The sequence below is a fragment of the Physcomitrium patens genome, chromosome 3, assembly GCF_059467195.1.
Source record: "Physcomitrium patens ecotype Gransden chromosome 3, ASM5946719v1, whole genome shotgun sequence".
NCBI classification, from domain to species: domain Eukaryota; kingdom Viridiplantae; phylum Streptophyta; class Bryopsida; order Funariales; family Funariaceae; genus Physcomitrium; species Physcomitrium patens.
Window position 1 is genome coordinate 25,343,483 of NC_143412.1, and position 22,685 is coordinate 25,366,167.

Sequence of the window (22,685 nt, forward strand, 5' to 3'; positions counted from 1 at the left end):
AAAAAAATAATAATAATAATTTTTTACTAGATAAAAATCTAATAAAAAAATTATGACTAATTTTATAGTGTATAATTGCTTGATTACATTTGTTCACTTATTTGTATTGTTCTTCTTTTTTTTCTTATTCTTGCTACTTCTACTTCACACTACTAATTACAAGAAACTCTTGGTTGATGTCATTTTGTAATTTGGATGAAGGGAGAAATTTATCTTCACAAGGGACATAATTTGTATCAAGATTTTGAAATAGATAATAATATAGAATTTGAAGTAGAAAAAGTCTTGGATTCAAAGCGACTCTAAAATAGATTTAAATATCTTATTTATTGGTACATATATGATATTAGTGAAATTACATAGGAGCCATCAAAGAATCTTACAAATGCACCAAAGATGATTGAGGCTTTTTATCAATGACATCTATGAAAAGTAAGGTGAAGAAGAGCAAGATCCATGAAAGCTAATGATTGCTCTTTATAGAACTTGTTTCTAGAAGAAAAGATAATATTATAGACATACATATTTATTCCAATAATTACCAATATGATTAGATGGAAGTAAATAAAAATAAATTATTTACATAATATCTTTTAATGAAGCTTCTTAAAAGCCTCATAAAATGGTTTTGACTTTATACATGTTTGTGATTAATTGATAACATATATTGGTAGCTTGTGAAATAAGCTTATTAAATAGTACATATATAAAAAAACTTATCTTATAACTTAAGATATGTTTCTTGTAAAGTCAACATGTGTTAGGGATCCTATAGAACATTGCCACATAGCTCCTATTTAGATAATATATATAGAAGCAAGAATGAAGCCTTCTTCACTTTTATTAATGCCTCTCTAGTCTTTAAACTTGTTTCAATATTTAATCTTTTGTTTTTTAAAAATAATCATTCTAATTTAATATTATATCATCTTTGAGTGATTATATAGTCTTTTTGAATGATACAAGTGTGTCTTGATCTTTTAGTTCTTCAAGATTCATGTCTTTGATATAGCTTCAAACTCAATACTACTCTTTTACAAGTTTGACTATGTCTGCAACCATGATATTTTTTGCACTAGTTTACAATTGCTTAATGCAATGACTATTCATTCTTTACATAGTCTATCTTATGGCCTAAGCTTGAGCTATACTTCTACATTTAGTAATAATAATGTAAGTATTTTTTTTTATCTACATCCAATTGTTGCTCTTTAGTCTTTATTTGAGTTAGTGCAATTCCTATATTATGTAAAGTCTTGCTAGAAAATGCATTGGATATTTGGCTATAGAAGATAAATTAGAAATTGCAACAACAAGGTCTTAATAATTCTAATAGAATCCTAAAAAAAATTTAATTAAATCTTAAGAATTATAATCAAATCTTAATCAAAATTTAATAGAAGTCTTAAAAAAATTATGAAACAAAAAAAAATGATAAATTAATCGTATATATATAAATTAATTTTAAAATCCTTAAGAAATAAAAAAATAAAAATATTAAAAATAGATTTTATTAAAAAATTATAAATAATATTATAAATAAAAATATTAATAAATCCTAATTAATTCTTAAATAGATTCTAAAAAAAACTTAAATAAATCCTAATCAATTTATAGAAAAATTCTAAAGAAAATCTAAATAAAACTAAATTAAATCTTAGCTAAATTCCTATAGATGTTTTGAAATATCAGTAGCAATTAATTGAATTGCTAATTTCAATAAAATTTCTTTTTACATCTTAATCTTTAAGTAAAAAACAAGCATTCAAAGTTTTAGAAAAATAAAATTTATAAATTGGAAGATGGAGCTCTTAATACTTTCGGATGTCAATCATCTTTCTTCTCTAATCTAAATATTGATCTTTATACAATAATTACTCTTTGTTGAATTATTCAATTTTTTTCTAATTTAATAAAAGTGCAGATATCCAAGACAAAAGTTCTCTTACAAATGTTTGCTTTAATCAAACTAGTGGATTTCTTAACATCACAAAAAATCTCACTAATCCTAAAATTTAAATGTTTGAGGTCCTAATCCAATAAAATTCATGTATCTTTCATTCTAAATACTTGATTCACTTCAAATTTATAAAATATAATTTTAAAAAGCATAATAACAAACTTACAAAATTTTACCTATGCATTTGCAACAATATCCACAAATTCTTCAAATATGTAATCTTTTTTTTTTTTTTTTTTTCAAAATCCAAAATCTTTAAATATATTTCTATCTTTGAAAAGCTCTCAAAAACTTAGTATAAACCCAAATCACTTGAAACTAATGCTAAAACAACCATATTAAAGTTTTCTCTCAAATCTTGTTACTCAATTAGCCAAAGAACTCTGAAATTGGCATAGGAGTGCGGCCTTATGCCTTAAAGTCTGATTTTGATCCTAGTTCACAACCAATCCTCTCCAAGTATAAATTCTTGGTTTCTCAAGATAATTTCTACTACAAATTACTCTTAATTCTCTTCATAAGATGCTCATATTATTTATTTTTCTAATCTACTTTGATTTGCCTTATTTATGGCCATACAATGTATGTAGAAGCATTCTTTACTTAAAGACAATATTAATAGTATAAGTTATTTCTACCTTCCTATTTTTTATCCATGTTTTGCTATTATATCTTTCAACTAGGCTCTTTTATAATAGAACCCATATTTTATCTTTTATCATATAATTGTATTATAACACAATATCATTTGACTTGTTTGTTCTAGCAAATAATATAATTTAAAATTATAACTTTTATATCCAAAATTCCAAAAGAATATATTTTGTATTTATTTTTTAATTCTAAAATCATTAATCTATTGAAATGTTTATGGATGTTAAAAGATATCATATCAATTGGGAAAAAAAATTAAAGGTCATAATTTTGCTAATTGTAACAAAACTAAAGAATTAGATAGAAGTTGATTTATAAGTCAAAATTAATTCTTGCATAAATAATTTTAGAATATTCAAAATATTTTTATTATAAAAAGTCTTTTTAAAATCTTAAAATCTTAAAATCTTAAAATTCCAATTATATAATCTTAACATACTTTACGCAAAAGTAAAGACAAATAATTTATTAATTCTTCATATTAAATATTAAAATTTTAAAAATATGTTAACAAAAAAAAGTAAAAATTTATGTTATAATTGTTTTGAAGTCTTTAATTAAAAAGATTCTATGTTGAAATATTTTATAAATCTATATTCATCTATTTAATAATAATAAATATTATTAAAAATTATAAATTAAAAAAATAAAATGTCTCATATTACGAACTCTTATTAGCATAATAAACTATTAAAAAACACATTTATACAATAGATGGTTATGAGATTTGTGAAAAAAAATATATTAAATTTTTAAAATATTTTTATCAATTATAGATTGAATGTTTAAGTTTAAATACTAAAGAGTTTTTATTTTTTTGAAAACCAAAAAATATCAAATCAAATGAAATATAATTGAATATCTTAAGAATATCTTAAGAGTGTCAAATATTTGTAAGGTAATTTGTAAAAAGTATAAAAAATATTTAAAATGAGTGACTGAGGATTGCAATACAATAGAGAAAAAACTTAGGTTTTTATAGGATGTCTTTTTTGAATAGTATATGTACGTTTGCAACCAATGACAAGACTATATCTAATTATAAAAGACCATTGCAAATGAATATTTTTAAAAAAAAACTATAAATTTTTATGAATCAAAAAATAAACAAGAAAATCATAAATACATTTTTAGATATAAATAGGATTTAATTAGGATTTTTCAAAAATCAATAAAAGTGTGGTAAAACATGCTACTATCTACTTCTTTGGTATTTATATTTCAAATATAGTTTTAAAATCTGAACCTAATTTTTGGCAACTTAAAATTAACATGTTTTATAAAAAATAAAAAAAACAAAAGATCATATACTTGAAAGTATTATAAGGTGATCTTTTAGAAATCATCTTATATTACTAAGAACACTATAATAATTAAATTCATTTCAGGAATTAAAATATTAATAATAATTTAGAATTTTTAAATTCTTTTTATAATAGCTTAAAATGACATATTTAATAAACACTAGAAATATGAAAAGATATTGTGTGTATATATATATATATATATACATATATATATATATATATATAGTTTATTGACTTTAGATTTAGATCACTTAATTAGAAGAGCTCCAAAAATCATTTACAAATTAGAAATTGGGACTACCAATTTATCTTTAAAAATTCAAAGTTTGTTAATTTTTGCTTTAAATAAAAAATTGTTACACATAAAATGATAAAGTGAATGTTTATCCAAAAACTTCATAAATTAAATATTTTAAGATTATATTAATTTGATAGAAGAGTTAAAGTAGTTGCCAACAATTTAAACATCTTTTAAGAATATGATAAATATATATATAATAAAAAATAAAAAAATAAAAAACATAACATAACATAATAATATTGATCTTTTAAACATGTAGTACTAGAAATCGAAATTTAAATAATATTTAGAATTGTAGCTTCTTTATTTTGTAGATTATATGCTTTTAACAAGGTTATTTCTTTGTCAAATTTTCTTTTGGCTCTAATCTTATCAAAAATAATTTTACACAAAAAGAGAAAGTTAAAAAATAAAATAAAATAAAATGAATGTATGGATAACTTTTTAAGCCATCTTAATCAACTACTATTTCAATCTACTAGTTAATAATATTTTTTATTTTTTATTTTATTAATCTTACACTGCTGTAGTTAATACTCTTTGCATCTTTTATAATTCCATAAAATATTTTTTTCGTATATATATATATATATATATATATCCATTAATTACTTAGTATACCATGTTATAAGCTATAGATAATTTAGAGAGCTCACAAATAGAAAACAAGTTTATTTAAAATTTTTAAAAAGTGTAAAATAACATGTGTTAATTAAAAAATATAATGTACAATTGTACAATAAACTTTGAAAAAATTAAATAAAAATAATCCAAAATTGATTTTAATTTTATTTATATGCTTTAATTTCATAGTTATTATTAAAAATTTACTTCATAATTAATTAATTAATAAAATAATTAAAATTTACAAGAATTAATCAAATAAATAGTTTAATAAATTTATAAATAAAATCTTAAAATTATAAAATCTTACAATCCTAAATATATTTTTTTAAAATTTTAATTTAATAATTAAAAAAATGATTCTTTAAAACAGCTTATAGATTTGCAACCATAAAGTAAATGCACTAAAAAACACGTTGAAATCTATGGATGCAAGATATTTAAAAACTAATCAAATTATTTTAATAAAAACTTAAAGTTTGTATATAATTTTTGTTAAATATTAATAAATTTTTAGTATAAAAAGTTATTTATAACATTTTATGGAGAAGAATAAGTCTTTGTATAAAAAAAATAACGAATTACTTAAGTGACTTATAAATAATTCAAATGCATTAGATGAATAATTAAACTGAATGATTTAAGTCACTTAAATAATTTATGACTTGAGGCTATTTATTTAATAAACCATTAAAATAATTCAAATAAATAATTCAAGTATCTTCAAAGAAATCCATAAAGTAGAAACATGATAATTTAATTTAATAATAAAAATATATCAAGTAATCAAATCAATAATCTTGAATATTAAATTTTGATATTAAAAGATATTATGCCAATTTAGAATTCATATAGTATTCCAAAAAGTAACTTAAAAAATAATTAAATGATCAAAAAACAAGTTCAGCTTTACAAAGTTGTTGATGAATTAAATGTATCATAGATATTGCTTCAAGTCACAATATTAACCAAAATATTGTGTGTGCTTCTTTATGATTATTTTGAGTCCATTCAATGAATCTAAGATTATGAATTGCATAGAAGTTTGAATGTAAGAAATATTATTAATATTTATTAACTATTACTAATTAAGTCTCATTTATTTAGAAAATGATTAAATTTATCCACACATTTACTAAATCAAACCACTCATTATCAGTAGCAGATCATCAAACCAACCATTTTTATTTGATTGGTTTTCAACAAATATGGATCCAAAAGTGAAGAATTTTTTGATGATGACTAGAATGGATGGGTTCATTTAGTAAATGCCTAAGTCAATTAAACAATTCCCTTTATTTTATTTTATCGTTGTATTCATGAATATATAAATTAATACCCAAGTTTTACAATCACAAAAATTGGGTGGATTGTATACTCTATGCGGATCTGATGGTTCAATGGAATTATTAAATAAATTGCTTGTTAGTAATAGTTAATTCCACAAACACTTGCTACAGAATTCTTTCTAATCACCATGAGTATGCAGTAGGAACGACGGTAAAATCTACAGGACTAGGGCCACCTCGAAATGAAGGGAAAGAGAAGAGGAGAGCAGTGAGAACGAGAATGATGGGGAATGGAGGAAAGGAAGGGGCTTGCTGAGTCAGCAACCTCCAACTGTCTGAACCCCAGAATAAGCGAAAATAAGGAACGAACGAAGGATGGAAAAAGGAACAATGGAAGGAAAAAGGAACGAAGGAAGGAAAAAGGAACGAAGGAAGGAAAAAGGAACGAAGGAAGGAAAAAGGAACGAAGGAAGGAAAAAGGAACGAAGGAAGGAAAAAGGAACGACGGAAGGAAAAAGGAACGAAGGAAGGAAAAAGGAACGAAGGAAGGAAAAAGGAACGACGGAAGGAAAAAGGAACGACGGAAGGAAAAAGGAACGACGGGAGGAATGAAGGGGGGGGGAGAGAGAGGGTTAATTCATCAACACAGCTGTGCCAGTGTTGAACGAAGGAATGAAGGGGAGAGCCAACCGGGTTTGTTCGTTGGTTTGCATGTTTGTATGTTCCAAAGAGGAGGAGGCTACAACAGCAACGACGAACAGCAGACCTAGTGAGTGAGTAGTGTGACATGGAGTTGTTGCTTCTTCACATCATCACCATTCATCAACATTACACCACCACCATCCCCATTCTTCTCCGCCATCGCCGACTAACGACGCATGCCTTGTGAATCCTCGGCGTCCCTCTTCTTCTTCTTCTTCCTCCCCCTCCCCTCGTTCTTCCATTTTCTTCTATTCTCCCTCCTTTCTTTTACTTCCTCCTTTTTATTTCCCTCCCTTCTGCACCCCTTTCCTTCTGCTCGTCCTCTTCCCTGGAACGTTGCGAAGACGTGATCTTTAGGGTTTGGTTGGCGAGGTGTCGTGAGGGGAACCTTCACGTGGCGATATTTGCGTCTTAGCGTATTGGATGCATTAGGGGTGCGGACGAGAGGCGAGCCGAGCGAGAGTTTCAATTTTGGCAATTCTGGACCCAGTTAGGTTTTTGAGACGAAGATAAGGGTTTGGTGAGCGTGGCGGGGATCGGAGGTGTAGGGCTTGGTTCGGGTGAAATGCGCGAGTGCGGATTGGCGTGATACGGGAGAGACTGGAGGTGGTTGTTGTTTTGTTGTGGTGGAGGACAGGTAGGTCCTTGTAGGAGGATCGGTAGATCGCCTTGAAGAACCAGACGGGAGGGGACGAAAGCACCCATATATGTCCCATTATCAAAACAAGGGAGACCGGAGCGAGGCACAGCTGCGAAAAGCTGGAAGGGGCAGTGCTGGGCACCCAAGAGCGGGGGGCGGTCAATCGATTCCTGTGAAGGGCGGAGGGCCCGGTCCCTTCAACAGCGCTCCTAGTGGTGGCGGGCCGCCGCAGCCATCTTCCTCTGCTGCCTCTGCAGTTCGTCCGACTGCTGTGGCCGCTTCCACCATCCGTGGGTAAGCTTCGGATGCAATAGGTTGCTTAGGTTTACTGCTTGCCCCTTCCAGTTCCTGCCTAGTGGTTACAGTGCTTTGCGACCGGAGGAAATTATTGATAACTGGCCGCCTCTCTTGCAAGGCTTTTAAGTTGTTGGTCAGATTGTTTTGTGATTGGATTTTTAGGTCTTATCCTTCAGAGCCCACGACCGCAAAGTTGCTAGGACCTGGTTTGTTGGGGAACGTTTGCTGTTAAAAGTTAGGAGGTCCTGTCGCTCGCCCCGTCTTTTTGCCGGTCGTTGTGAGTCGTAGAATTTCAACGCTTCTATGAGTGAGTGTTCATTTGGGTGGAACGTTGTTTTTGATGAATTCACGCAAGATGGAGGGGGTGTTTGGCACATGATGGATGCACCTGTAAAATTATGCACTGAGTTATCGGGTACACATTTCTGGGAACACGAATGCCAATTATGTTCCTTGGAAGCCTCGCTTTAATCCCTTTTTATGTTGGTACGGATTCTATTACTGACGTACGATAGCTCTGCGGGTGACCTACATGATGGGAGGCGGTTAGACTTGTAAGGGGTCGATCGTTCCGTCGAGGTTTTAAGGAATGCACCTTCTGGGACCTATGGACTGTGTGCAATTCCAGTGTAGCTGTTGAAGCGTTAGAACTGGAGGTTTTTGAATACCCAATGGAATTGAGCCATTGTTGCGCATTCTTGCGCCTGGGTACGGGGGAGCTTAAGGTTGGAGTCGCGCTTGGACGCCTCTGCCTTGGTTCGTTGTGTCTGGAGCATTTTTGTGGCGGACGGTTTAGTTGGTAGTCGTAAAGCTGGAAATAAGCAGGATGCGGACGTGAAGGCGAGAGCACGATGAATCGTTAGGAGGTTGCAAGGACCTCCCTGGATGGTTGCACTCTGTTGTTGATGCCAATAGTTTCCCTGCGTCTGTAGGTTGTTTAGGTCAATGTTTAGCGAGCTGGGGAACAGATTCCTTTCGTTGTTCCTGTTCACTTGCTGCGTATTCAAGGATATAGTAACGCAGCAGCGCCCCCTCCCCCATCTTTCCTTTTCCTAACTACTTTACCTTACACACGACTTTTTATTCCATAGGTAAAATGCACAGCAATTTTATTTCCTGTTACCACTTACGGTGTGGATAATGGGTTTTACATTTTTAGGGGTGTGATCTCGAGAGACGAAGCGTGTGAAAATGTCCGCGTCTTTGATTGATGATCGCTCGTCAACTCTACTGTGACGAGTGGTCTCCTCACCCTCACGGTGGACTCGTTCAGAAATCGGTATTTACCTGTTAAGTCTCTACATCTGGCAGTGGAAAGCGTGCGAATGGATTTTCTGCTTCTGGCAGAGGCGCCCCAGGTGGAGGGTCTCCAGAGCAAGGTACCAACAACAAAGCGCAGCAGCAGGCGGCTTTACCTCTGCACCACAACAATCAGCAGCAGCAAGGTGAATAACCATGTAGTGTCTTGCTAACCATTGCCTGTGCCGCGTGCATCTTGCCAGTTTCTCTGGTTTGAATAGCTACACGTTTCTATTGGAAACTATTACGGGCGTGTGCATGTGGGTCTCATTGCATGAATGCTAGTGGACTACATGGTTAGATAAGCACGGTACTGAACTAATCACGTGTGGGTCTACTTCAGGGTTAAAGTTCCGATTGTAATCTATGCAGTGAGCTATAGGTTCGGATTGAGAAGTTTCTGTGATATCCTACCAACTGACATTCGTTTGGATAGTAGCAACAGGATTGCTCCAAGGTTTAGGATCCGCAGAGACAAACCAACACGCACAAATGGGAGCTCCACAACTAAATGCCGATTCGAAAAGCTCGACCCCTGCCAGAACCTCAGGAAGTGCTGGCACCGGAGCCCCAGCTGTCGCCAAGCAACTTCCGACTAGTAAGCCACCTGCTCCTCCGGCCAGCCAAACCACTGGCTCTGGAGCGGACGCGGCATCTGGTAAAGCACCACTCATTACTTTTGTATGCTTTAGATTTAACAACGTGCAACGATGCTCCGTTTTGCTTTGCTCGCTGGGGAATGATGATACTTACTCAACGTGTTTGGGGATTCCACTGTTTTTTCGAGCGCGATGGTGTGATGGAGGTGTGCAACGTAGTAGAACTGCTTATCTATCGACGCTGACGTTGGTGTTGTTTCTTTACGAAGGAACAACTGCCATTCTGGCCGGCACTTGTCTCACGGGTTTATGTCTGCTTTTTCTGCGTCTTCTGTGTAGCTGCACCACCTCCAGTTTCGCAATCTTCACAAAATCCGTTTCCTTTCCAATTTGGAAGTTTCGAGCCCAGTGGTTTTGGTGGTGCTACAACAAGTGGAAAGTCATCTGCCACGCCAGTAAGCATATCGAGCCCTAATCCATAGTTCACTCGAGTTCCGCAAGTGTAAATTTTCATAATGAGATTTTGTCGTCTGAACTGGCGACGATGTAGTTCAACAGTGGCAATGGTCTGGATGTATCGTGTTGACTGCTGATCCGAATGAGGGTCCAGTTTAAAAAAATATGAGTATGTGTGCTTTTGAAAGTAAAATTTTAGGGGTTGGGTGCACATGGGTGCATTTTTTCGATGTACTCTTAGATATTGCTAGTGGGCGTGGGTGCTGAACATGCGCTTGTCTGCTCTGTGCATGTGCAAAGTATCCATTGCGTACAAACTCTGCTCCACCTAATCTTGACGAGCAAAGGCGTGATCAGGTTGGTTTACCGCTGCTTTTCCTTCGTCCGAGGTTGTAGTTTGGGTGTTGCGATGGTGACAATTTATTTACTCATCTTGTTCACGACAAACTGCCACTTACGGATCCTATGATTTTGATTCCTATGCAACTTTTTATCAATTTCTTGAATGGAAATATTGAGGTCGTGGTAATTCTGCTTGGAACAGTTCCGGCTAACCCAGTTTCAGAATAGGCTCATTAATTTAATAACGACTTGAATTATTCGGGTGTCTACGTGACCTATCTGGTTTCCTTCCTTAATCCATGGCACGGTGTTTATCTTACCTGGTCCGCGTTTGCATCTTGAAGTTATTTGTGTGCGTATTGATTTTTTGTGAGTTCCTCAGGCACGTTTTGAGCTCAAGCCGTTGCCAAGCACACGCGTCTCGGCATCTGGGCAGCAGCTCAATGCGCAGGTAGATTGGGTGCCTCAACGAGGATAGGGCTTCTTGTCAGTAGCCTGTACTAATGGTGTGGGTGCTATGGACGATGTCTAGCCTACAATAGTCTGCCTGGGTTATTTAGATATACTTATTGCTTGGTGATGTTTTCACCGACACTAGTAGATGATCGCACGATTGTGAGGTCTTGATTTCTCTGTTGTCATTTTTAGTAGAAGTGGAACCTTCGCTTGTCAGCTGTGTTGCTCATTACATGCAGCGATTTTTTAAAGCTGGAGTTGTGGTTGTGCTGCTCTTCCAGTAGCAGAGATTTGCAGTGTGGGGTTGCCTTGACAATTCAACGCGCAATCTTGCTACCATTACCACGGTGGAGTTGTAGTTTGGTATAGGATTAATATTTATGTAGGGTTTCCGCGTGCCTTTTGTCACTAACTTGGCGTTATGGTGATAGGTGATCACAAGAAATGTGGCTGGTGGGATAGAGCAACCTGCACCGGTAATGGCGCCACATGTACAAGTGACTACAAGTTCTCAGGGACCTGTATCGGTTGCTTCAACAGCGCAGGCACTTCAGCCCCAGCAATTGGGTCAAACACCACAGTATCCTCAGCATCTACAGGTTAACAACTTGCACATGCCATCTCAGCACATGCTCCAGGTATTGCCGCGAACTCCGTTTCAACGTTGCCTCTAGGTGAATGTGAACCTCTCTGAATCGCGAGCTGGATCACCAGTGTGGTCGGTTTGAAGGTGAGAAAGAGAACAAGGCATGTGCATAAGGACATTGGACAGTCTGACTTGTTACGTAGAGTAGCGAGATTTTGCGTTCGCTTGTTCAACCTCTCCATGGAAAGCAACGCTTTGATAATTGATATTTAGATTCCAGTGTTGTCACAAAATGAGCTGCATGAGAATTTCGTATGGTTAGTGTTTCGGGAACCAGCAGGTTACTTCGCCAGTGTTGGTCTTTTTTTTATTTAATTGACTGTTTGTTTACCTGTGGTGTCCCTACTCCTGGACACATTCGCGTTTGTAACATACCCTTCCAATCTATGATGCACAGATTCAAATGCAGCATCATCATCAGCAGCAGCAGCAACAACAACAACAGCAACATCAGCATCAGCACCAATTGCACCAGCAACAGCTCCAGCAGCATCAGCATCAGCAGCAGCAACAGCAGCAACCAATGCCACCGCAGCAGGGGATGGTGCAGCAAAGCTTGAAGTACCCCCAATCTATGATGACTGCCCCTCATCACAATTCACAAATTATAGGTACTCACCCAGTAGTTAATCCTTTAACTCAACCTCCACAAATGGCTCAAATGACACATCAGCTAGGACCCGGCCAAATTCCGTCGGGTATTTCAGTAGGAGCCTATGGGGCTCCTGCAAACCATTTAATGGCCAAACAGCGCAGCAGGGCAATTCCAATTGTGAATCCACATACCCACGAGGAACTGAAAGTTGATCTATTAAAGAAGGACATTGTAGACAGTGTTCCTTCGTCTAGTCTTGGGACTGCAGGTAGGATTCCTAGTAATGGTCCTATTCCACAATTGAGAGCCCCCGTGGGATACAACACCCCCACACATCCTGTGTACTATTTCTCTCATCCTCAGATGTACCCGCCAAGCATTCCTAAGACAGGTACTTTCGGTGGCGCACCTCTCTCTAGTTCCCCGCCTGTAAGATACAGTTTTAATCCTCCACATCCTGGACAAGGTGTGCATGCAGGAACTGCTCCAGTACCATCTGGTGCTCCAAAAGTTGCCCCTAAACTGGGGCCCGGACCTACGCTAGGGTCAGCAAACCCAGCCCCCAGTTCAGGAGAGGTCATAAGTACACCTCCTGTGGCCCCACTTATAATGGTGGGGCCTCCTTCAGCAGTTGCTGTTCCAGGTATTCCTGCTGTAATTGCCAATCTCAGACCGATTCCCCCTACTCTGGGGATGAATCCGCCCGTTGTCTCTAACGGGAGACCGCCTAGCTTGACTCTTCCTTCGGTTTCCCCTCCTGCGCCGCTGACCCCTCCTGCGCCGCTGACCCCGAGCTCTGTGCTTCATTCACCGAACTCAATTGTTGGATTCAAGTTTGGCGATGTGGAGGCATCGGGTTCCACTCCGGTTGTAACTGGTGAAGCAAGTAGCGAAGGCTCACTGAATGGTATAGTTGGACACGTCTCTACACTTTCAGAACCTAACAAGTCCATTGTTGGTCCACCAAGTGTGGGTGTTGTAACCAGCTCCACCTCTCCTGGGGCTTCAGTCCCTGTTGTGAATCGACCAGCTGTTACTGTTATTCCTCCCAAACCGGGTTCAGGCTCTTCAAATGCAAGTGGTGTCAGTCCGAAAATTAAGACTCCCACTGGCACAGGCGGTGCAGGAACGGTAGGGGAGAAAGTAAAAGCAGAAGCTTTGAAGACAACTGGAAACCCTAATCCAAGAAAGACGAGCAAGAAGGATAGACAACGGCAGCAGCAGCAGACTCATGCAGCAAATTTGCCAGTCTCTGAAGCCGAGAAGACTTCGGATCAGCTTGTTTCACCAGGTTCAGGTTCAGGTGTTCCCGGCGGACATAAATCGGGTTTGCAAAGAACTCAATCTGGAGCGCACAGTAGTAATGCGGTCTACACGCCACTGAAGAATTTGGGAAGTAAGCCGGAAGAACCAAAGTCGTCCAATGTCAACGCTGGTGTTCAGACTCCAGTAAAAGGTATGTATGACTACAGTCAAGGCGGTCGTCTAAGCTGAATTCAGGTGCTACTGCGGGTCTGAGATGCATGACATCACTCAGAGACTGAACAGGTCGTGGGTTCGGTATTTATGATCTGTTATTATACCTATGATCCTGAACGTATTCATTCGAATACCTATGATTGGGCTGGTCATGAACTTTTCTTGATGCGTTCATGTAGCTTTCGGGTGCTCACTAGGACACGTTGGCGTGGTTCTGTCTTCCTCCAGATGCAACCTCAGAGAACACAGAGTCTCAAGAACACAGAGGGATTGTTGTCGAGAAAGATGACGTTGAGGCCGATGCTGTGCGGCTTCTTCGAGAAGAGAGCAAGGGAGCAATGTCGGTGGAATCCGGAATCTCATTGAAGACGGATGCATCGGTATTGATTTCAGAAGGGTCCACTGCTTCCACTGCTTCCACTTGTACTCCTTCTTTGCTTGTGAAGGAAGAACTTACAGAGCCTCAGGTAGAGGAGTTGGGAGCTGGGGAGAAGGGTGTTCCTCAAGATGTTGGAGTTTCCGAGAACCCTCCCGCAGCCAGTTCATGTTCTGATCAGGAACTGGTAGAACCTGAGATTAAAAGCGTTGAGGTTGAGTCTGATACTGTCAAATCCAAGCCATTAATTTCTGAGGTCAGTGATGCCGTGCCAATTGAGAATGAGGGCGTTGTTAAAAATCCGGAGCCCGCTGTGGCTGACATGCATGAGGAGAATGCGGGGATCATTGAGCAGGTTAGCCTCCCATCGTTGGAGGCTGATGATGCGCTCACCAGTAAATCTGCAGAACGACGGGCTCCTCATTTGTCAGACGTAGAGAAAGAGGAATTAATTGTGATAGATACACCCACAGCACCACATTCGGAAACAGCTGCTGGAAGCGAGGTCACCAGTGGGAGTGAGGTAGTGGCACTCAAGGAATCAGGTGTATCGGCAGTCGATGTAGAATCAGTAGATGAGAATGACGTAGCAGGTGTACAGGTCACTAGAGATGAACACATTCCTGAGGTAGTTCTTGAAATTCCTTTACTTTCAGATCTGGGTACATGTGTAATTGAAGACAGTCTGGTTTCTTCTCAACAAGACTCGGCGACTGTTTTGAACACAACCGAAGATATTCCGCAGACTGTTGCAACCGCGGAAGAGGTTTCACAGTCGGATTCATTATCGGTTGGCATGGTGGCCTTCCCCGCTGAGGAGGTGCATAGTAGGGATTCATTAGGCGCGCTGGAGAGCACCAGGGGTTCACTTGAGAATGGAAGTGAGAATTTGAGGCCATTGGAACATGTGGAGTCAGCGGCGAGCAATTCAAGTAAAGCGGAAGACACTCCTCCATCGGTAGTTGAAGAATCTGGATCCGATGTGCAGACCACTCCGTTATTGAGTAGTACCTCCGGACTATCCGCCACAGAAGCAATCGAGGCTGTGAACGCAGTTGAAAGCGAAGCAGATGCAGTGGAACCTGCAATTACTGGAAATCCTAAATTGGGGAGCAGGAAGAAAAAGAGCAGAAAAGAGTTGCTTGCACGCGCAGATGCAGCCGGTAATACGGCAGATCTTTACAACGCATACAAGGCACCTGAAGAGAAGAAGTCAGTGGAGGTGAAGCGAGCTGAGGTTTCTGGTGCGGATTCTTCAGGTAGTGATTCTAAGGATTCAGTTGTAACTCCAGACAAGTCTTTGCCGAATGAAGTGGATGACTGGGAGGATGCCGCTGAACTTCCAACGCCAACTATATCGGTCCCTCATGTTGTGGACACTGGTGATCGGAAATACACACGTGATTTTCTAATGACTTTCAAGGACCAAAATAGAGACTACCCTTCCAACTTTGAAATCAGGCATGATATTGCTGATGTTTTGCTGGACAAAGACAAACTTTTTAGTGATGGAATGACTAGTACTGCGCGTAATCTTGACCGGCAGCCTAGTGGTGGACAACGATTGGAGAGAAGAGGGAGTGGGATACAAGACGAGGATCGCTGGATCAGACAATCCGGACTTGTCCCATCCCCAGGAAGGAATCAACCTGGGGATGTACGCATGGGCATGGATATGTCAGGTAGCTATCGGTCTGGACCGGGTATGCAATCCGGTTTGATTTCGCAACTGCCGCAGCAATGGCCTGGGATGCCCTCCCAGGCTGGGTTTCCAAGTTTGATTCCACGAGGACCTGGCAACGTGCCTCTAGCACATTACATTACACCTGGTCCGCCTGCCCGGAGCTCGATTGGTGTGGATGGAGACAGGTGGCTTCGGCAACCAATGTCAGGAGCAAAGGGTCCTGGCCTAATCCCATCGCCTCGGACTCCTCTGCCTGCAATCCACAAGGCAGAGAACAGATACGAAGTGGGTAAGGTGTCAGATGAGGAGCAAGCGAAACAAAGGTTAATTAAGGGAATACTGAACAAGCTCACACCCCAAAATTTTGATAAGTTGTTTGTACAGGTTCAGGAAGCCAAAATTGATTCTGCCACCACACTCACTGGTGTCATCTCGCAGATTTTTGACAAAGCACTCATGGAACCCACGTTTTGTGAGATGTATGCTCAGTTTTGCGTCAAACTTGCTGTAGACTTACCAGAGTTCAATGAAAACGATGAAAAAATTACTTTTAAGCGTGTCTTGTTGAACAAATGCCAAGAAGAATTCGAACGTGGAGAAAGGGAACAAGAAGAAGCAGAGAAAGACGAAGAAGAACACATCGAAGTAAAGATGACAGCTGAGGAGAGGGAGGATAAACGTCTGAAGGCCCGGAGGCGAATGTTAGGAAATATTCGTTTTATTGGAGAACTCTACAAGAAAAGCATGTTGACGGAGAGGATCATGCACGAATGTATTAAGAAGCTGCTAGGAGAATACCAGAAACCTGACGAGGAAGATGTGGAGGCTTTATGCAAACTGATGAGCACAATTGGTCGAATCATTGACCATCATAAAGCCAAGGAGCACATTGATGCCTATTTCAGACGAATGGAAAACCTTTCGAACAACTCAAAGCTTTCGGCCCGTATTAGATTCATGTTAAAAGATGTCATTGAACTCCGGAGGAATGGCTGGCAGGAGAGGAGGAAGGTTGACAAGCCAAAGAAGATCGATGAAGTGCATAGAGATGCTGTCCAAGAAAGACAGAATGCTTCGCGTGGGGATCGTTTAGGGCGAGGTCCTAGCATGGGAGGAGGAGGTAGTCGGGGAAGGATGGGACCCGGCCCAGATTTTGGCATGCGAGGTCCTCCGTCGCCAATGTATTCTCCTGGTCCAATGAGTGCCGGTAAGCTTCATACGACCCTTCATATCTTTCTTTGGACTGTTCGATTTTAGAATGATGTTACCTGCGGCTACCACAATTTTGCCTTGTGCACGAGGTTGCTTACCTGGTTTAGTTGCAGTGTTTAGAGCCGTCACTTATTGTTATCATATTCGGTGTGCCAAGCTCGATTGTTAGTATTTGGTTCTGTACAATCTTTATCTTTAGGAGTAGTTCAGTTCAAGTGGTTCAGCTGCCAGTATTTCAAAACATGTAAGCGTTTATTGTTCCTCTTTTGGCCAGTTTTATCGTATAGAGAGCAGATTTGTATGACTCGATGTTTTCTGAACAGGACCACCTATGGGAGGAATGCGAAGGGCTCCATCTCCACAAGGGGGGATGCGCGGCGGGGGTGGGTTCGTTCAGGATGTAAGAATGGAGGATAGATCCCTGGTAATGGATGCTCGACCTGTACCAATGCCCCTGTCCCAGAGAGGTGCTGATGAGAGCAACATCACATTGGGCCCACAAGGTGGGCTCGGCAGGGTGGGTGTCCGCCAGCAGTCGTTGAGTTCTGGGCGAAGCGCGTTATTGGATGCGGCAACTACGTCAGGTCCTGATACGCGTCGTTTAAGTTTAGGGTCGAATTTTGGGCACGCCCAAGACAGAATGCATTATAGTAATCGAGATGAACTTCCAATGCGACCTTCCAGTGCAGAAAGGCCTAGATCGGCTGAAAGGCCCATTCTAGACAGACCAACTGGAGCTGACAGGTTGAGCCCAGGTCTACGCGACCTGCGAAGCACACCAGAGCAGCAAAGAGTCATGGAAAGATCTATTTCATTGAGTGCGGCTCCCAGCACTTACCAGCCGCATCGGACGGAGTCTACCGGACCCTTGGGGTCAGCTCGTCCATCTTCCGCGCCCTCCGCTTTGAGTGATGAGGAACTTAAGAAACAGTGGGAAGTGACCATCAGTGATTACTATAGGTGAGCCATTCTAAGGTGGACCCTTGGCTTCGGTCTGGTGTTCCGTTCAGGGATACATGGTGCTTTGGAAGTTAGAACCAACGTTGGCGGTAATTTTAGGATTGGTCGTTTCACTTTCGATGTTCGTTTATGAGCATATTTTGTGGGCATCGCTCTTGTCAGAGCCTCCTTTTGTATCAGAGTTCAGGATCGGTTTCGATCGTTCCATTGTACAGAGGTATCAGGAGTTTTACAAAATCTTTTAATTAGAGGTTGTTCTTCTGGGGTGCAGCGTGACAGACCTTAAGGAAGCGGCATCGTGTGTCGAGGAGCTGAAAGCTTTCAAGCGCCATCCTGAAATGGTGAATATCTGGGTGTCGGAGTCTTTAGAGAAGAAAGATAGAGAAAGAGATCTGCTCGCGAAGTTGCTTCTGCATCTTCACAGAATAGATCCTCCTCTACTATCGCGTGATCATATCGAAATTGGGTATGCTTTCTACATGGTTCACCTCTAAATGATTTGTCACTTAGCTTTCAAATTTTTCTGTGGGAACCTTCATCTTTTGTGTCGTGGTCTTGTTCTTCCACTTTGCAACGGCTCGTACGCATATCGTATTAACATAGATTGTTTGGGTGCAGCATTGACCGAGTTTTGTCAAGATTCATAGATACTGTAGTGGATGTCCCAAAAGCTCCAGAATTCTTGGGAATCCTGTTAGGTAGGCTAGTCTCTGCTGGAGTATTTACTTTGAATGAGGTAGGCAATCTGTTACAAGTGGCTGGTGAAAAACGTGGAGAAGTTAGAGAGGAGGGCCTCGCCTTGCCCATTTTTGGTGCTGTGTTGAACACCTATCGGGAGGAGAAAGGCGAAGAGCAGATGGTTGATGCTTACAAGAAATCCGGTCTCGTCGTGGAGAGCTTCGTGCTACCATCTGAAAACAGGGCAACTACGGTGGAGCAGTTTCTGGAAAGAAAGAACTTACAGAAGCTGCAGCCGGTGAGAGAAAGGCTGTCTACGTTCCGTGCAAATTCCTGATTAGCATTTAGTAGGACGCAGCGACAGCTAGATCATTACAATAGTGAGTTTCATGAGGGTTGGTCGATATCGACCTAATGGATCAGCTGGTTGATTCTGTCTGCAAGAACATGGAGCTGATGTTTTAGTTCCCTGTGTATAAACAGATTTTGCCTTTGGAAAGGCATATTAAAGATTCTCTTGGGAGGATATTGCCAGTTATGGATATTTTAAATGGATTGAAGTAACTTTTGTGTACTTCATTTCAGTTCCAAGTCAGCTGCATCAGATAGTAATCATTGTCGCAGTCATTCTACTTTTTAAGTCAGCGTGTGCGCCGTTTAACCTACTGTTGCACTTTGGCTACCACCCAAAAGCAAAGTTCGAAGGTATCTACGATGTGTTAGCACAAGCTAACAAAGACATTTCTTTCCTATGGAAATTTGCAGTTTAAATATACCTAAAACAGTGCTTCACAGATTTGGAAACACCTTTAAGCCAGGAAGGCATCAAAGTGATCACTTTGTTATTGTACAAACTTGTCACCATCGCTAGAAGAGTTGGTCCTTCATTTTCCTTCTCATGAAGCAAAAATAATTTGCAAAAAATGACACTTCCAAATTTTAAAAAATATAGTCTTTGTTAAGATGCATATGCCTATGGACAAGTTAGAAGCAATACAACTTCTCATTTAATAGGAAAAATTGAGACAAAAAGAAAAAATGAAAATTTGGATTACTCTCCTGAACTATGGTAGAATGATGTGGAAAATTAGTCTAGATTTTGTAAACAAAGAAGTTGATAATGGCAGAGCTTTGCTTTGTTCTTGGGAAAAAACTTGGATGGCCAAGGAAATGTTAGGTCTTAGGTACCACAAATCCATGAGGTGGAATTTAATTCCTCCTCATGGGGACATTATTGTCCACCATAACATAATAACTAATATACCATAACATTTAGCATGGCAACTATGATGGTGCTTCATCTACCAGTCAATTTTTTTGATCTTAGATCTTTGAATACCATAGGCTTAGCTTTTTAATCAATGCATTGGATATATCCCTAATGTGTCAAATATACACACATATATACATTTATATTTTCTTTGTAAATAAATTATTCTTATTTTTTAAAAAAATTGTATAAATTATATATTTTTAATATATATTTAAAAAAAATTCAAAGGTAATTTTCTTTAAAAATTATGATTATTAGCATTTATTTTAATTACATAGAATTCTAACTATTTTCAATAATATGTATGAAGAGCTTATTTTTTTATTTAAAAAAATATTTTCATTTCTTATAAATATTATGGCATCTAATTGTAATAGAAAAATTCATATAAGATTCTAAATAGAATATCTATTAATACTATTATTATTTTAACTCTCTAGACTATTCTACAAACATCTTATTTTTCAAGAACCCATGTATTTATTTTTAAATTTGTCTACCTTAGATTTTTTCTTATGTGGCTCAATTTTAGTTTTTATATAGTTGCTTTAATTAAAATCAACTATTAAAAATATTTAATTTTTAAAATTAAAATAAAAAACAATATAATTATTGTTCTAAAAGGAATATAGATCTAACATCTTCTAACATTATTTGTTTTTTTCTTTTGAATATAATATATTAAACAAATAATTTCCAAAACTTTGGTGATGCATTAAAGAACAAAAATGAAATATTTTTCTTATTTGTTTTATGTCAAACTTCAAAGTAGGGTTGCAAAAATCAATTATATTTCTAAACTAAATTTAATAAGAATTAACTTCATTGTCTATGTGTTATACAATTCTATTTGAAACTCACATCATTAAGACTTTTAAACTTAAATAGACATGTTTTGTGTTTCTTGTGTAATTTTTAAATAACCATATTTAGAAAAATATAATATATATATATATATATATATATATATATATATTCTAAAAACCTCTTATATCTTGGCATAAAGATTTTGATCACATTTGAATAATTTCTTATGTAAACACTTAATAAATAGTTTAGAACCCAACAAAGAATTTTATTAAAAGTGCTCATGTAGTCAAAGTCATTTCATCATCTTCATCAATGCATTGATTTTAAAAATAATGCAGTTATATGTATGTTTACATAGGGAGTTGATAAAGTCACACCCCAATATTGGTCAAGCCATACCCTCCTCCCTTGCCATCTCATCATTAATTTTGTCCATCCTCCACCTTTGTCCCCTGTTCTCTATCTCTTGTCCCTCACTTCCTAATCCCCTACCCCTATTCTTCAATCCCTTATTCCCTAGTCCCTAATCTTCCTTGTTCTCTAATCCAACACATACAATTATTTGAAAAAAATAATTCAAAATTTAATTATATACAACCAATTTCTCACAAGTTCACATTCAAATATAAAATTTAGAATGTAAAAAAGTTAATCAAATAATATTCTACTTTTAAGATATTCTTATGAAATGTTTTGATAGAAGATGAAGAAGAAATTTACAAATATTTAATTTTGATTACTTTTATATTTTTTTGTATTATTTTGAAAAACATGTTTATTCAATTTTATTCAAAATTTAAATAAGATAATAAAGCACCATTCATAAGTCTCATAAGATAATTTAATATATTTTTTAAACTTGCAAGCAAAAATGTTGACAAGCCAAAAATAAATCTATTATTGATCATTTTAACTCTTACTTCAAGAGTATTTTTTCCTATCTTGCAAGTTCTACTAGTCTTGAAAAAAAGAAAAAAGAAAGATCTATAAATGATCTTAGGTTTTATTCCATGTAAAAAATATATATATATATATATATATATATATAAATTTTATTTTTAATTACATCATGAATGAAATTAATATGATTGTACATCCTTGTAAACAAATAAATGTCTAGGATAATCTTTCTTAATCTTGATAAATTTGAAATTTTCATTTCCAAAAAAAATAACTATTATATTTTTGAAATATCAAATAAAAATATAAATTAGTATTTTATTTTCTCAAATTAAATAATTGTGCTGAAATATATCATTTAAAATAAATAAATAATGAGTATTACATTGAATTTTGGATACATATATATTTCAATTACAGGTAATTTGTTTTAATAATTAGTCAGTTGTTTAGAATTATAGCTTTGTGATTTTAATTTAAAAAATATATTTTCAAGAAAAGTACCCTTAAGCCATTTAAATATTTATAAAAGTTTCAAATGTGTGTGTATATATGTTTATATATATACATGTATGATGCATTAATGCTAGTGTATATAATTCTATTCCTTACGATGGATTAATATTTATTTCATTTTGGTTCCACATCAATTATTCAACTACACATTTGTTGTAAGTGAGTTTTCAAAATTGAAAAATCTATGTACAATTTTGAATCTCATGTATGTATGTAATATTTTCATGAAATTATTTTCATATATAACATTAGTCAATCTTTTTTATGTTTTTATAATGGAATATACAATATATTTGACATTTATTAAAAAAATTATTGTTAGTCTTTTAGGATTGTATCAACAAACAATATACGTCTTCTTTGATTATAATTCTTCTACTTAAAAAATGTGCAACCAATCTTCAATAAATCATTTTAGAAGTTTTATATTTATGTAACGGGTAGTATTAGGACTGGGAATAAGGAATGTAGAATAAGGGACTAGGGAACAGAGGATTGAGGAACAGGGATGAGAGATTGGAAAACAAAGAACTGGGAAACGGGGACAAAGAACTAAGAAACGGGGACGAAGGATTGAGAAACAAAGGACTAGAAAACAAGGACGCGGAATAGGGAATTGGGAAAGAAGGA

General features: G+C 36.9%; 1 protein-coding gene across 7 annotated transcripts; it reads left to right on the forward strand.

Annotated features, from left to right (window-relative positions):
• Positions 1 to 6,927: 6,927 nt before the first annotated feature.
• On the forward strand, positions 6,928 to 19,094 carry LOC112280190 (uncharacterized). Of its 7 annotated transcripts, none has more exons than XM_024515381.3 (12): positions 6,928 to 7,771; positions 9,086 to 9,219; positions 9,513 to 9,731; positions 10,012 to 10,127; positions 10,429 to 10,485; positions 10,853 to 10,921; positions 11,358 to 11,564; positions 11,970 to 13,623; positions 13,875 to 16,913; positions 17,242 to 17,878; positions 18,150 to 18,344; positions 18,497 to 19,094. In XM_024515381.3, exons 1-12 carry the CDS (start codon positions 7,545 to 7,547, stop codon positions 18,891 to 18,893), a joined length of 6,951 nt encoding a protein of 2,316 aa, XP_024371149.1. In that variant the 5' UTR covers positions 6,928 to 7,544; the 3' UTR covers positions 18,894 to 19,094. The 7 variants fall into 7 exon arrangements, with proteins under 7 accessions (XP_024371149.1, XP_090105480.1, XP_024371148.1 ...); XM_024515380.3 differs by having other exon boundaries at positions 7,404 to 7,771; positions 9,510 to 9,731; XM_073533047.2 differs by having other exon boundaries at positions 7,404 to 7,771; positions 9,510 to 9,731; positions 11,358 to 11,525.
• Positions 19,095 to 22,685: the final 3,591 nt, after the last annotated feature.

Bases quoted from the DNA above. Each gene is read 5' to 3' on its own strand.
- LOC112280190 (XM_024515380.3), top strand. From the start codon at position 7,545: ATGTCCCATTATCAAAACAAGGGAGACCGGAGCGAGGCACAGCTGCGA. The intron at 9,732-10,011 runs GTAAAGCACCAC...TCTTCTGTGTAG, and splicing joins TGGAGCGGACGCGGCATCTG to CTGCACCACCTCCAGTTTCG. The intron at 13,624-13,874 runs GTATGTATGACT...GTCTTCCTCCAG, and splicing joins TGTTCAGACTCCAGTAAAAG to ATGCAACCTCAGAGAACACA.